The sequence below is a fragment of the Mustelus asterias genome, chromosome 4 (assembly GCF_964213995.1).
Source record: "Mustelus asterias chromosome 4, sMusAst1.hap1.1, whole genome shotgun sequence".
Classification (NCBI taxonomy): domain Eukaryota; kingdom Metazoa; phylum Chordata; class Chondrichthyes; order Carcharhiniformes; family Triakidae; genus Mustelus; species Mustelus asterias.
The window spans coordinates 113,071,642-113,085,880 of NC_135804.1; the positions used below are offsets into that span (position 1 = coordinate 113,071,642).

The window sequence follows — 14,239 nt, forward strand, 5'->3', positions numbered from 1 at the left end:
CACTCCTCTGCCTGATACATCTAACAACTGCTTTGGGTATCGTCACTTGCCTTCTGGTACATGGTCCGCTGAAAAAAGGTCACACACAGCCAACTTTGACTGTAGTAACTGCTAGGTTGCCTGTTAACCAGCTGCAACATGTGAAATTCATATTGTTCAAATAGGGTGTGGCTATGACCTCCCTGGGGTGGAAATATACAGATCTATCCCTTGAAGAATGAGGTGCTGCATCTCCAGTATCACTAGGCCAGGTGTTTCCATAGTGGGCCATGATTCATATTTTACACAGAGGGTGGTGGGGGCCTGGAATGCGCTGCCAGGCAAGGTGGTGGAGGCGGACACACTGGGAACGTTTAAGACTTATCTAGACAGCCATATGAACGGAGTGGGAATGGAGGGATACAAAAGAATGGTCTAGTTTGGACCAGGGAGCGGCGCGGGCTTGGAGGGCCGAAGGGCCTGTTCCTGTGCTGTATTGTTCTTTGTTCTTTGTTCCTTTTAGAGTTGTGGGAAAATCATTTGGGGTTGTGAGCTCCAAGACAGCAATGGCGATTATCGAGCAGAGACTCTGGCCCCGGATGTGATTTGTTTTTCTTCCCAGCAGTTTGTCAATGGGAATGGGACAGCCTTTTGCTGTTAATTGTTCATTTTTTTCACTATCCTAACTGGTCACTGAGTTCAGCACTCCAATTGGCTAATCGGGGAGTTATTTGGATGTACTCGCAACGGAGGAGGTACTCTGAATGAGAGCTACAGAGAATGACATCTCTGTCCTGGAATCAGCTTCAAGCCCTCTGCGTATGTGCATACAATTCTTAGCTCCAGGGTCTTAAAGATTTTTTACAGAAAAAACCATTTGCCCCTGCTCAACTTTCTCCTAGTTCTCACTGTGGGGTCACACCAATTGAGCATTAAAATTAGGTCACAAAGAAAAATCTGGGAGGCACTCACTAGGCTCTTAATGATCTCACACTTCTGAACAAGTGAAATACCAAGTGAATTTGGGTGTAAAACATGCTGCTGCTCCTTAAGCCTCAACAAATGGTTGGAACCAAAAGAGAAGTTCACTGCCACATCTCAACTCTGATCAGGTGACTTAAGTCTATGACACTCATAACAATAACTGCTGCAGCTAACTTCATAGCTAATACAAGTGCTGCCTTTCCTAGCTCTGTCCTCTTTTCCATGTATCCAAATCATTTGCTATTGAAGGCTGATGACACCGTTGACGAAAACTACTTTTGTACCTTCCAGCTAGGATATTCCAAACAAACTAATCAGCAAAATATCAAGAAGTGCCGAGAAAGGACAATTCCACCTTCAGCTTTTGGCTGCTACAGCCAGATGCAAGAATACATCACATATCATGCAACCACTTCTGTTTCTCGTCTCCTGTTCATTGTAATCAAATATACTAAGTGTCACATCATTTCCACATTTACGATCACCCCACAACCAGCAGCCTTGAATTTATTCCAAAACATTTTTCATCAAAACAGCACAAAGTCTTGTTATCAACTCTTTGCAAGGTAATGTTTAATAAAATGAGTTTTTTTTAAAAAAAACCAATTTAATCAAGCATTTAGGTATTTTTATTATCAAGACAAAATTTGGAATCTTTATAATAGCCTCTCCTTTTCACCTCCCTTGTACTTGCACTGAGAACCTCTTTCCTTGCGTCAGGACAGACACTTTCTCCAACCACTATACCACGGTAAACCAACCCCCCTTTACCACTGCCACACCACCGTTAACCAACACTCCTACCACACCACCATAAGCCAACCTCCATACTGCTGCCTCACCACTAAACAGCATCCATACCATTGCCACACCTCCATAATCCACCCCAAATTCAAAATGAAAGCTTCCCCCAAAAGTGCTGGCAAAACCAGGGCAAACACAGTAAGAGTTTTAACAACACCAGGTTAAAGTCCAACAGGTTTATTTGGTAGCAAATGCCATTAGCTTTCGGAGCGCTAACCCACGGTACCTTAGCCAAACTCCAGAATCATTCCTCTTGCTACCGAAATTCTCCCTTCCCCAGTGCTGTTAACTGTCAGTTACCTACTTGGAATATCTTAACTTAAAAGTTTGAATGCACAATAAAGATAAAATTGTCTAGGCCACCAAGGTACAATTTTACAAAAATGAAGACAGTCTAGTGAAATCCCAGCACATAATGCAACAAAAATAGTTTTCACTTATTTTGTCACCATAGATCAGTAAACTTGACTGTGCAAGAAACAGCTTAATACCTATTATGTATGATATAAAATCTTGCATCCTCCAACTAATCACAAGTAACACCACAGTAAATCTACTCATTAAAAATCAGGTTCTCACACGGAGAATTATTTGTTGCAGATACAAAGCAATGCTGTGCTTCTCAACTGGAACAGCAACTTCCTATTTTGCAAAATTCCTTGACCAAATAAATCAACTGTGAATAGCCTATGATCTGTTTCTTCATTAGACTTTGCAGCCATAACAGGACATAGTTAGTTCCACCATATCAGGAAAGTAATACATTCTGAACTAGGAAAATAAGACAGACATTCTGAGTCACATGATCAGTCTGTCCAAGCAAACACATGGGAGATCCGCTAATACATTCACATTGCAGTAAAGCTCCACCATTCACTGGGAGTAATGTGCCCACAAAACCTCGCAAATGGCTAACTCACAGGCAGCAAACATGCTTTTCCATGTGAGTCAATTAGAAAGGTTCCAACAATGGTCTGTGCAGTTACTGTACTTCGAATTGTGCTATGCAATGGATGGGAAGAGCCTCTGAGCTCATTGTACAAAAGAATCCAACTGGAGATTCATCTGTTCTTTTCACAAATTTGCAAATTTTAAAGAGAGACAGTCCCCATTTTAGAAAAACATTAACCACCTCAAAAACTGGTAGGCAAGTGTAATACTTAAACACATAAATTAAAATATTTTTGTTTCAAAAAATGACTAAGTAACATTCTCTGACTCCGGCTATTGCGCCTTATCCCTACTCAAAATCAGATTTTGATGCTTGTACATAAAAAGACAAATAAAATCGGTGAACATTTCAAAATTGGACAGAGGCCTTATTGCAGCTCTGGAGGAAGAAATTCAGATATTTCCAGGTTAAACTCTTTTTTTGGGTTGCATTTCAGCTGCAACGATTTCAGCCATTGCTACTCACCCTCGTCAGAAAAATGCTTAAAAATAAAAGAATTAAATGTCCACAGCCAAGTGTAATGGAATCTGCTTCCAGAGACTTCAACACCAATTTCCCATTAAAACATGCTGAGGTCTCTGTTCTGTCATGGCTTGCATCTCCTCAGCACCAACCATGGCCATATCCATTCAAAATAGAATTATTACAATTAAATATACTTTATTGGGAATAAAATGTCTCAAATGACACAGAGGAAAGAAAACACGATAGGCAAACCATTCCTCATGCAATGGATGATGTGGTATGCAGAGGCTTTAGCACAGGTAAGCAAAAACGCGAACAAGTCATGAAAGATCGGATTTTCTATAGTACATCAGCACCTCCACGTATCACATTCCAGACAACGCACTTGAAAATGCAAAACAATTTTTAAAAATGCTCGGTACTTCTCAAATGCAAACAAACTGACAAATTAATACATTTTGATCTGCAAAGTTATCAGATCAAGTAATTAATTGACCACAGGCTGTGTTCCCTTCTTAAAATTAGACTGTCCAGTGTAAAAAGGGATAGGTCAGCAGAAACACAGCTTAAATTATTGCAGCAGAATGCTGCTCAATTCCACAACCAACGGGTCAGATCTGAGTTTTGCAGTCCTGCCACAAGTTGTGAATGGTGGATAATTAAACAACTCACTGGAGGAAAAGGCTCAACAAATATTCCCAAGGCAAGAAGCCTTGCTTTCAGCTAACCAGCAGAATTTCCAAAAAAGAGAGAGAACCATTTCTTTTCAGCTTGACGTTCCTTCAAAAACTAAAACTGCAGCCAGCCAATCAGAAAGCAAAACTTTAAATTCACTAGGAAGGGAAAAAAAACTGTCCAAAACACATGACCTTCCTCCTAACAATGCAGGATCATAAAAGATCCCAGAGTAAAAATAAACAAACCTTATTAAAGGACTGAAATAGCAATATAAGGACTTCAAGCAGCTGGCCCGGCAGCACTGAAACCCAAAAGGCCTGCTTACAACTGCAGAAAACATGATTTTAAAAAAGAATTTCTTAAAAGGTCCACTAACATACAAAGGTTAAGAAAACAATGACATAGCTCTTTCCAGGAATTATGAGCTTGACACCACAGACCAATGATATGTAGTGTTTTCAAACTAATTTTAAGAACTTTAAGGAAGCAGCATTGCTTCACATAATCTTGAGCTTTAAGCAGGAAAAAGTGCAATCCTGAAATTGGCATTCTATTTCCAATGGTGTCTATTCATAGAATCCTACAGTGCAGAAGGAGGCCATTGAGCCCATCGATCACAATCCCAACCAGGCCCTATCTCCCTAACCCTATGTATTTACCCTAGCTAGCACCCTTGACACTAAGGGGCAATTTAGCATGGCCAATCGACCTAACCTGCACACCTCTGAACTGTGGGAGGAAACCGGAGCACCCGGGAGGAAACCCATGCAGACACGGGGAGAATGTGCAAACTCCGCACAGACAGTGACCCAAGCCAGGAATCGAACCCGGGTCCCTGGAGCTGTGAGGCAGCAGTGCTAACCACTGTGACACCCATTGTCATTGTTAAATGTCTTCAAAGACAAAGCGTTATACAAAGTTAACAAAAATGATCATATAATAATTTTATCATACAGTAAAGTACTTACTGAAGTGAACACCATGCCAGATGACTGTGATGGATTTGAACTTCCATTCTCTGAATTATTAGTCCAGACCACTTGATGAGTAATCCAGTGATATAGCCATCATGTTCATGCAATTCTCAAAAGGAATATGGAAAGTACACTATTTAAGAAACCAAATCTGCTTCATATATCCCAATACCATTAAGACAACCTTGCTAAATAGCATTCCTAATACTGATTATACAATGCTATGCGGTTGCAATGCCTAACACCCATCACTGTGGAAGGGAACTGGGACTAAAGGCAGAAATCTACATTTGCTTGATTTTTGCTTTCAAACATTTAACTGAATAAGTTTTCAGTGATTGAGAAGTTGACAAGATAATCAGGGAATATAAATATTTTAATTGACTGGTCTGAGGGTCATTACTATAGTTCAATGAAACTTACCCTGAAGGAGCAGTAGTGTCCAAAAGATGAGCTGATGCCAGATACAATCTGTGGACCTTACATCTCACCACATCACTCAAGGCACATCTTACAATTTCACTGATGTACAAAACTACAATGATAGGGATTTTCTTGCAAACCAAAATGCAATTGAGTGGTATCACTAACACCTTAAGACTGCTCAATTTGCAGCACCAATTTAAGCATTGAGAGTTTCAAGGGTTTATGTCAAGTGATCACCTCCAAGGCCACATGCTGATTATTTTAATTGCAGCTCATGTCAGGCCAGCAAAAGGTAGGTTTATTCAATACTGGTGACAGAGTTTGATCAAATTAACACCTTCAGTCAGAATCCCTCCAGGCTCTAAAGGATAACACTGTCGTGTGTTTCAGTGAAGCCACAAATCAACACATCAGGTGTCAACAGTGGGGTATTCTCATCTCCAAGTCAAAAAAGTTGTGGGTTCAAATCATACTCTTGGGACTTCTGCACAAAATGCCAGCCATTTGCATTACTGAGGGAGTGCTGCTCTTCAGAGGTGCTTTCAGGTGAGACTTTAAACTCAAAAACATCACTTGCTCTTTAGTGGGCATAAAAAACTCCATAACAAAATGTTAAAAAAGTACAGAAATTCTCCCAAATATTACACCCAATATTTATCCATCAATCAATCAAATTATCTTTTTATTATATTGTTTGTGGGAATTGTGTGCAAATTGATTCTGTGTTTCATACAGAACAACAGTGACTGAAATTGAGATTGTGGTCGTTCTGTTGGTGAGGATCACAGCTTGCATGTCATTGTGGAGTAGACCAAGGATAGTGAAATTTCTGAGGACAGCCAAGTTTGAAGAGATTATTCCAATAGCTTTCATGGTTAACAGTGTCAAAGGCTAAACTCCTAGCTCAGTGATAACTGGGGTCAAAGCAAGCTTTGTCATTGCACCAACTCTTCTCCATTTTGCTCACACAATACTGCACCCCAGCTCCAGTAAATTGCCCACAAAACAGACAGGAAACTGCCCAATGTACACCAGCTTCAATCCAAAACCACTCCAACATCAGTCAGAGCATTAGTATGTAGATGATGCTTGTATATGCTCACTCAGAAACACAGTCAATTCCTTCTCCAAAGCATATGAGAAAATTGTTTTAATCGAGGGGTAGCACAGTGGTTAACACTGCTGCCCTCTTTTTAGGTCAAACCAAACCAAGTAAACAAACTCAGATTAAATCAGGACAAAGTAAAAGGGGCAGCTCCCCAAAAAGGAGGGGGAACAGCCCGAACAGAAATCAAAGTACAAAGGAAACTTAAAAACATCAAATTAAAATGTGAGTATTGGGGTCAATAATGCACCCCAACCCCTGCGGTGCCCAGCGGGCGCGGAAAGCGTCAACCTCGCCCGTGGACACCGCATGCTCCCTCTCCAGGGATACCTGGCCGCGAACGTAGCCGCGGTAGAGGGGAAGACAGTCAGGATGGACGGCCCCCTCGATCGCCCGCAGCCTGGACCGGTAAATGGCACGTTTCGCCAGGCCCAGGAGCAGGTTCACGAGGAGGTCGCCATCCCGACCCTCCCCTCTCCGCACCGGGTGTCCGTAGATCAGGAGCGTGGGACTGAAGTGCAGACAAAACATCAACAAAAGGTTCTTCAGGAAAACATAACTTTTTTTTTCACAGCGCCAGGGACTTGGGATCGATTCCTGGCTTGGGTCACTGTCTGTGTGGAGTTTGCACGTTTTCTCCATGTCTGTGTGGGTTTCCTCCCGGTGCTCCAGTTTCCTCCCACAGTCCAAAGATATGCAAGTGAAGTGGATTGGCCATGCTAAATTGCCCCTTGGTGTCAGGGGGATTAGCAGCGCGAATGTGTGGGGTTACGGGAATAGGGCCTGGGTGGGATTGTGGTCAGTGCAGACTCGATGGGCCGAATGGCCTCTTTCTGCACTATAGGGATTCTATGATTCTCTAAGTGACAATAGTAAACCAAATATCAAGATCAGTAGCAAGATACTGGAAAACACGGACCACTTTCCAGATCTTGGGGCGGCACAGTAGCTAGCACTGCTGCTTCACAGCTCCAGGGACCTGGGTTCGATTCCCGGCCTGGATCACTGTCTGTGTGGAGTTTGCACATTCTCCTCGTGTCTGCGTGGGTTTCATCCGGGTGCTCCGGTTTCCTCCCACAGTCCAAAGATGTGCAGGTTAGATTGATTGGCTATGCTAAAAATTGCCCTTAGTGTCCCGAGATGCATAGGCTAGAGGGATTAGTTGGGTAAATATGTAGGGATATGGGAATGGGGCCTGGGTGGGATTGTGGTCGGTGCAGACTCGATGGGCCGAATGGCCTCTCTCTGAACTGTAGGGTTTCTATGATGTTCTATGATGAACCTCTTGACAAAGATAGGCATAGACAATAAACTCATCATCACCTTCAATGTGTCAGCTCAGCTTTCAGCCAACTGAGAAAAAAGGTATTTGTTGATCTGGATCGCAAACCTGAGACCAAGATCATGGTTTACCAGGCAGTAGTGGTCCAGGCACTCCAATATGCTTTGCAGACTCCAGCAACCTACTGTCAGCACCTCAAAGCATTGCTAAGTATCTATCACCAATGGTGTCTTTGCAAAATCCTCCAAATTCAGTGCCAAGAAAAGCAGTCCAACAACAGTGTTCTCTCCCAAACCAACTTGCCCAGCACCAAATTTCCACTGGGCAGACATGTTCCTTGTAAGCCTGACACCAGGCTCCTCAAGCAACTGTCCTACTCGGGCAATAGAAATGCTTTAGTAATGTCCTCAAAGGTCCTGAAGTCAAAAATACCCAGCAACTCAAGACTCTTTGGCTGAGTGACCAAAATGGCATACTCACTCTGCAAGGCACTGAACACATTGATAGGCTTTGTCAGGTGCGCGCAAGGGTGAAGTGGAAGTGTCAGATGGAGCACACAAACTGCCAGACAATCTATCTACCCAACCCTTCAAGCATCATCTGCCCAGCATGTGGTGGAGCTTGTAGATCAAACGTTGGACTCATCAGCCATTTCAGAACCATAGTGGAGGAGCAAGTCATCCTCTATCCTCATGGACTTCCTAAGAAGACAACAGTACTTCAAACGTACTTGGATGGCTGTAAATTGGAGCTGCTGTCACGAATGGGCGTTACTGTATATTAAATGCAAGTCTTTCTTTCACACTCATTGTTGCTGGCTCTGGGTTCCTGCCTCTTCTCTGGGCTTGGACCCAAGGCCCGGCTTCAACACCGCTTCTCTGTCGATAGCAACTGCAGACCTTTTTTTTTCAAGAAAACCCGGGAATCAGTGACTGCATAAGGGGTGGTTCACATCTGCGACGGGCGGACGGAACGGAGCCGCTCCTTACCTGTCCCCAGGATCACCACATCCAGCTCCTCCGGGAGAGCATCCGCCATCTTGACACACCACACGTGACCTCCGAGCGCGGAAGTGACGACACCCCGTCTGCCCCGCACTGCTGTCAATCAGGGCGAGATCCGCCCCGCAGCGCCTCCCCCCCCCCCCCCCCCTGCTGTCAATCAACCTGCGAACAGTACCCTCCCCAGTACTTGCCCCGCACTGGACAACTGCACCTTCACTTACAATCATTCTCGCAGCAAAACATTCAATCTCAATTCTGGTAAGTGGGTGGCACAATGGAACAATGCAACAACTTTCTATCCCTCGAGAAATTCTCCAGTCGATAAGTCAGCAGCAATGTGAAACCAGGAACCATGAAACAATAGATAATTTTCAGTTTGAATGCAAGGTGGCTGTCTTAATTATTTATTAATTAATATCCACAATGTGATCTCTGTTGATATTTCGCCCAATATGAGCTCATTAGTTGCTCCTTAAATCAGCTTGGAATCATTCTAAATGCCCAATTACACTTTTAGTTAATCCAACAAACTTTTGAACTTTTAAAAACATTTTTGAGCAAGATAAACTAAATTCAACTGAGTTAGTCAATTGTGGCAAATACGTCGCTTTGAAATTCCGTCTCGTTATTATTGAGTTTGGCAAAATTAATGCAAAGTTGTCTGAAATGTGAATAACTCGTATGGAACAGGATTCGCCTTGCATCTTCCCAAATAATATTTCATCTCCCATTCTGGTCCGTTCGTGCAAAGTTTTAATTCTGAAGATCACAGTCCTTTCAATCAAAAAACATTTTATTTCTGTTGAGTTGAACTGGCCATGTGAAAACCTCAAGTTAGATTGTGCTTGAATTTAGTACATGATCAAGTCGTTTATGCCTGAAACGCTCTCAACTTCTCAACCTGAAAATGTTCCACCTGCTTGCTAAAAAAAATACTCTAGTCTTCGAAAGAAAATGGACATGTCACGCGTACAGTTCCAGGTTAATTGTACAGGTCTGTAGGTGTAGATAACACTTTTTTTGTTGTGTTGTAGTATAATCATCGCGCTATCTGCAAATGTAATTATATCATTTTGAATATTGTGCGATATCTAATCAGCAATATGGTCTAACCAACCCCTCTTACAGTCTGCAGAGACCACGCCACCGAAACCTTTAGTTCCGTGCATCAAATGAAAATACTGTGCAATGAAAGCTTAAACATCGGTAGACTTGCCAGATTCTTAGCGAGGCTGTTTTCAGTAGGTGGAGATTACTCCACATGTAATTAGTCAAGTTATTTTAATTTAAATAAATGCAATACATTTATGAATGAAACGAGATAAGTTGTATTTTCAATGGAATCGGAGACGACCGATGGAATGGAGGTCGATCTCATCGGCGATCTGGTAGAATGTGATTAGTTTAACAGAAAAGTTATCTCTTTTACCCCCTAAATGGTATGGCTATATTTGAAACAGCCTCCCCGGTAGACCTCAATTGGTTTCATATCGATATTATCACATCCCTGGGGTCCGCGCAGCAATGTATGTATATATCAACACGTTTGCAAACACAATGCTCTTGTTGAGAAAGTAAAAAAGAAGCTGCGTGCAATATTAAAGAACGGCTGGGAAATGTGACCCGGTTTGCATATTATTGAAATAAAAACTTCCCAAAACAAGTGCGATCCGTAGGTTGGAGCCATTAGCTCGAAAAAACTGATTTTCAAACCAGCACCTCCGCACTTATGTTATCCTTATAACTGGCACGGCAAATTGTCCACAAGGTTGACAAAACATCTTTGATGCTGTTGTAAATAGCGTATGATAGGGCCTTGGGACGTTTCATCGGTACATAAATAAAAGTTGTTATTTTCTTTAAAAGTGAACAAAACCAACAATAAAACTCTAATAACCTCTTAAATGCCCGAGTTATAGTGACTATCAGACTGTTAGTAGCTATTGAGTAATAATTCAAAATTTGATTGTTGACCCCCTTGTGTTCACATTCTGAATTTATAATAATTACTTTGTACACCAGGACGGTGTAAAAAATATAAGATTATGTGTGATCCTTTAAAATTTCTGGGAAGCCAATCATCATAGTACATATATACTAGTCAGACGTGATGTAAAGATGGTGTATAAAGCCCTAGGCTGGGATTATTTTGCTTGTTTCCTTGATGGGCAGAGTTTTTTTTGACGCAAGTGTTGGTATTTGCGAAATGAAAACTGTCAACTTGATGGACATATTCAAGAATCCTGAGGGTATCCTGAGGAACAGGGTAAAAAGTGATAAACTGTTCCCACTCAAGAGAGCATCAAGAACTAGGGGGAACCGATTCACAATAATGGGCAAAAAGAGTAAAAGTGATGTGAGGGGTTACTTTTCACCCAGAGCGTGATTGTTTTTCCGTAATAAGCTTCCTGAGAGGGTGGTGGAGGCAGTTTCAATGGAGGTACTGAAAGGGGAATTGGATTGCTCTCCGAAGAAAAATAATGTGCAAGGTGAGGGAGATCAGGCAGGTGAGTGGGACTAGGTCGAATGATCCTTCCAAGAGCCAGTGCAGATTCAATAGGTTCTTTATTCTGTAGTTCACTTTTCTGTAACAAAGTCTGAACCAGTAACAAATAATAATTAATTGAAAACAGAAAATGCTGGAAATACTCAGCTGGTCTGACAACATCTGTGAGGAGAGAGATATATTAATGCTTTGTTATTATTTTCCTCTCTTCACAGACGCTGCCAGACCTGCTGAGTGTTTCCAGCACTTTCTGTTTTATTTCACATTTCCAGCATCCGCAGTATTTTGTTTCTGAACCAATTATGCTGGGTCTTCGTGAAAAACTTCGTGTGTTTATGTAATGTAAAAAGTCGCAACCAATTGATAGAGTGGTATGAAAGAAGTTGTCCACTGGGTTTTTTTTTAGAAAAAATGTATGAAATGGGGAAAGAGTGGATGATGTTAATACATTCAAATGTGATTTGTAATTACCGCCGTTGCTCACGTTACAAATTATTGTTCCAACATTCACAATACATTAGCCAGTAGCTATTGTAGGACGTATTCGTTTGCTATTATATAAATACCATGGGCGCATTGTCCACATATGGATGGCCTTGCATGGATTAATGCTTAGTTCAGTATTTATGGGGGGAGGTGACATGCCATTCTGATAGTGCAAAAGAGCAAATAAAGTTACAGCACAGGAACAGGCCCTTCGGCCCTCCAAGCCTGCACCGACCATGCTGCCCGACTGAACAAAAACCCCCTACCCTTGATTTTGATCAAAAATATACAAATCCGGACAGAAATCCTTGTGCCTTATTTCCGAATCGTCCATGTGTTATACATAACTTCGAATTGTTCTCTATTTTTAGATAACATGTCACGTGCTGTTGAACAACAATGCGAGGTTATTTAAAATACACATTTGCCATTTGTATTCAGTCCCCAATGTTAACCTGTGGTTTGCGTCAGTAGATTAAAAATAAGCAGACAATATCTGGACGGCGATTGATAGTCCTAAAGCGCAAGAATGGCCTCATGGTGTCCAAAGTAATACATCTGGCGTGGAGGCCTCTCTGTCCGCCCATTGCAACTCCGCCAACCCCATGCAAAAAAAAGACACACATAAAATACTGCAGATGCTGGAAATCTGAAATAAAAACAACGGCAACAATACAAATGCTCAAAAGATCGAGCAGCATCCGTGGAGAGTGAAACAACATCAAGTCATCATCTTCTCCGTTCATCTCCCTCCACAGATGCTGTCAGACCAGCTGGAGGTTTCCAGCATCCTCCTTTTCATTCCTGGCAAACAAAAAGATGTCAGCGAAATGATCAATGGAAAGCCGGACTGTAAAACAGAATTTCTGTGAACATTTCACCTGCGTGCGGTGGGCAATAACTTGAAAGGATTTCCATCCTCAGCATCGCGGCGACGTCAACTGGATCTCGGTGCCAGGAGCGGTTCATTTCTACAAAATGAAAAAACAAAGTGTATTTTCTAACATCTCACCATCATTCATAAGACGAGGCACGAGGTTTCTACATTGTGCTTTTTTTTACAGACAATTCCAGGGTTATTCAATCACTTTTCCTTTGGTATATAATTCTGAATTAAGTTTTGGGTGAAGCCAAAACCACAAGGCAGCATCCGAAGATTCAAAACCAGACACGTTTCATATTTGTTAAACCACGTTTAACCAAACGTTCTTTTACGTTTTATTGACATGAATGTGCATACTAATGATGTTATTGTGTGTGTGTGCCATATGTGGCATTACCGTGTTACATCAAAGAAAAATACAATCTTTGAATATAAGACTGAAAGGCGGTGTTTCTGAAGGCCATATGTTTTCCGGATAAAAATAAATGAAGATTGAAAACCAGCCGAAGTCTCCAGTCTTGAGAGTAGTCTTTTCAAATAACCTCCAGCAAGGGCCTCCTTTGGTAAAGAGGATGATGGAAAAGTCATTCAAATCAGCCCCTTGCATGCGTGAACTTGCACAAGTTGATATCTTTTCAAAGAAGCGTTTATCCAACAGGGTAATGGTATACGAAGGCGCTGGACGAAGTGCCATCCTGACTCGAAACGTTGGCTCTATTCCCTCTCCACAGATGCTGTCAGACCCGCTGAGTTTCTGTTTCAGATTCCAGCATTCGTAACATGTTGCTTTTATCTTGATAATATAAGGTGTGAGGTGGGAAAATCTTAATCTCGAAACGTCAACAAACTTTGGGAAGGGTGGGAGTACGTTGGAAAAGGTGGGAGAGGGTACATTGGGAAAGGTGGGAGGGGGTTTAAAGTTAAAGTTTATTTATTAGTCACAAGCAGGCTTACATTAACACTGCAATTAAGTTACTGTGAAAATCCCCTGGTGGCCACACTTCGGCGCCTGTTCGGGTCAATGCACCTAATCAGCACATCTTTCGGACTGTGGTAGGAAACCGGAGCACCCGGAGGAAATCCACGCGGACACGGGAGAACATGCAAACTCCACACAGACAGTGACCCAAGCCGGGAATCGAACCCTTGTCACTGGCGCTGTGAGGCAACAGTGCTAACCACTGTGCTACCGTGCTGCCCATGGTACATTGGGAAGGGTGGGAGGGGGTACATTGGGAAGAGTGAGGGGGGTACTTTGGGAAAGGTGGGGAGGTACATTGGGAAAGGTGAGGGAGTACATTGGGATGGATGGGAGGGGGTACTTTGGGAAGGGTGGGAGGGGGTACTTTGGGAAGGGGGAGGGAGTACACTGGGATGGCTGGGAGTACATTGGGAAGGGTGGGAGGGGGTACATTGGGAAAGGTGGGAGGGGGTGCATTGGGAAGGGTGGGAGGGGGTACATTGGGAAGGGTGGGAGGGGGTGCATTGGGAAGGGTGGGAGGGGGTACTTTGGGATGGATGGGAGGGAGTACAGCTTTAAAAGCAAGCGGAACAACTCATGTCCATTCACTGATTTATTGGGGCATGCTTAGCACGTACTTCAGCGAAGGGCAGCAGCAAGCTCCGCCCCGGGACGTGATTGGCGGAGATCCAAGGTCACTGCCCAATGGGAAAGGCGTCCGGAGCAGGGACGCAGCCGATTGGCTGCGGG

At 42.8% G+C, this 14,239-nt stretch overlaps 1 protein-coding gene across 1 annotated transcript in view; it reads right to left on the minus strand.

Moving 5' to 3' along the window:
* chm (CHM Rab escort protein) overlaps nt 1-8,718 on the minus strand; it is a 130,008-nt gene extending 121,290 nt beyond the window's left edge. The window contains exon 1 of the mRNA XM_078211667.1: nt 8,639-8,718. Within this exon, the coding sequence (XP_078067793.1) occupies nt 8,639-8,687 (49 nt within the window). The 5' untranslated portion in view covers nt 8,688-8,718. The remainder of the gene's footprint in view (nt 1-8,638) is intronic.
* Nucleotides 8,719-14,239: the final 5,521 nt, after the last annotated feature.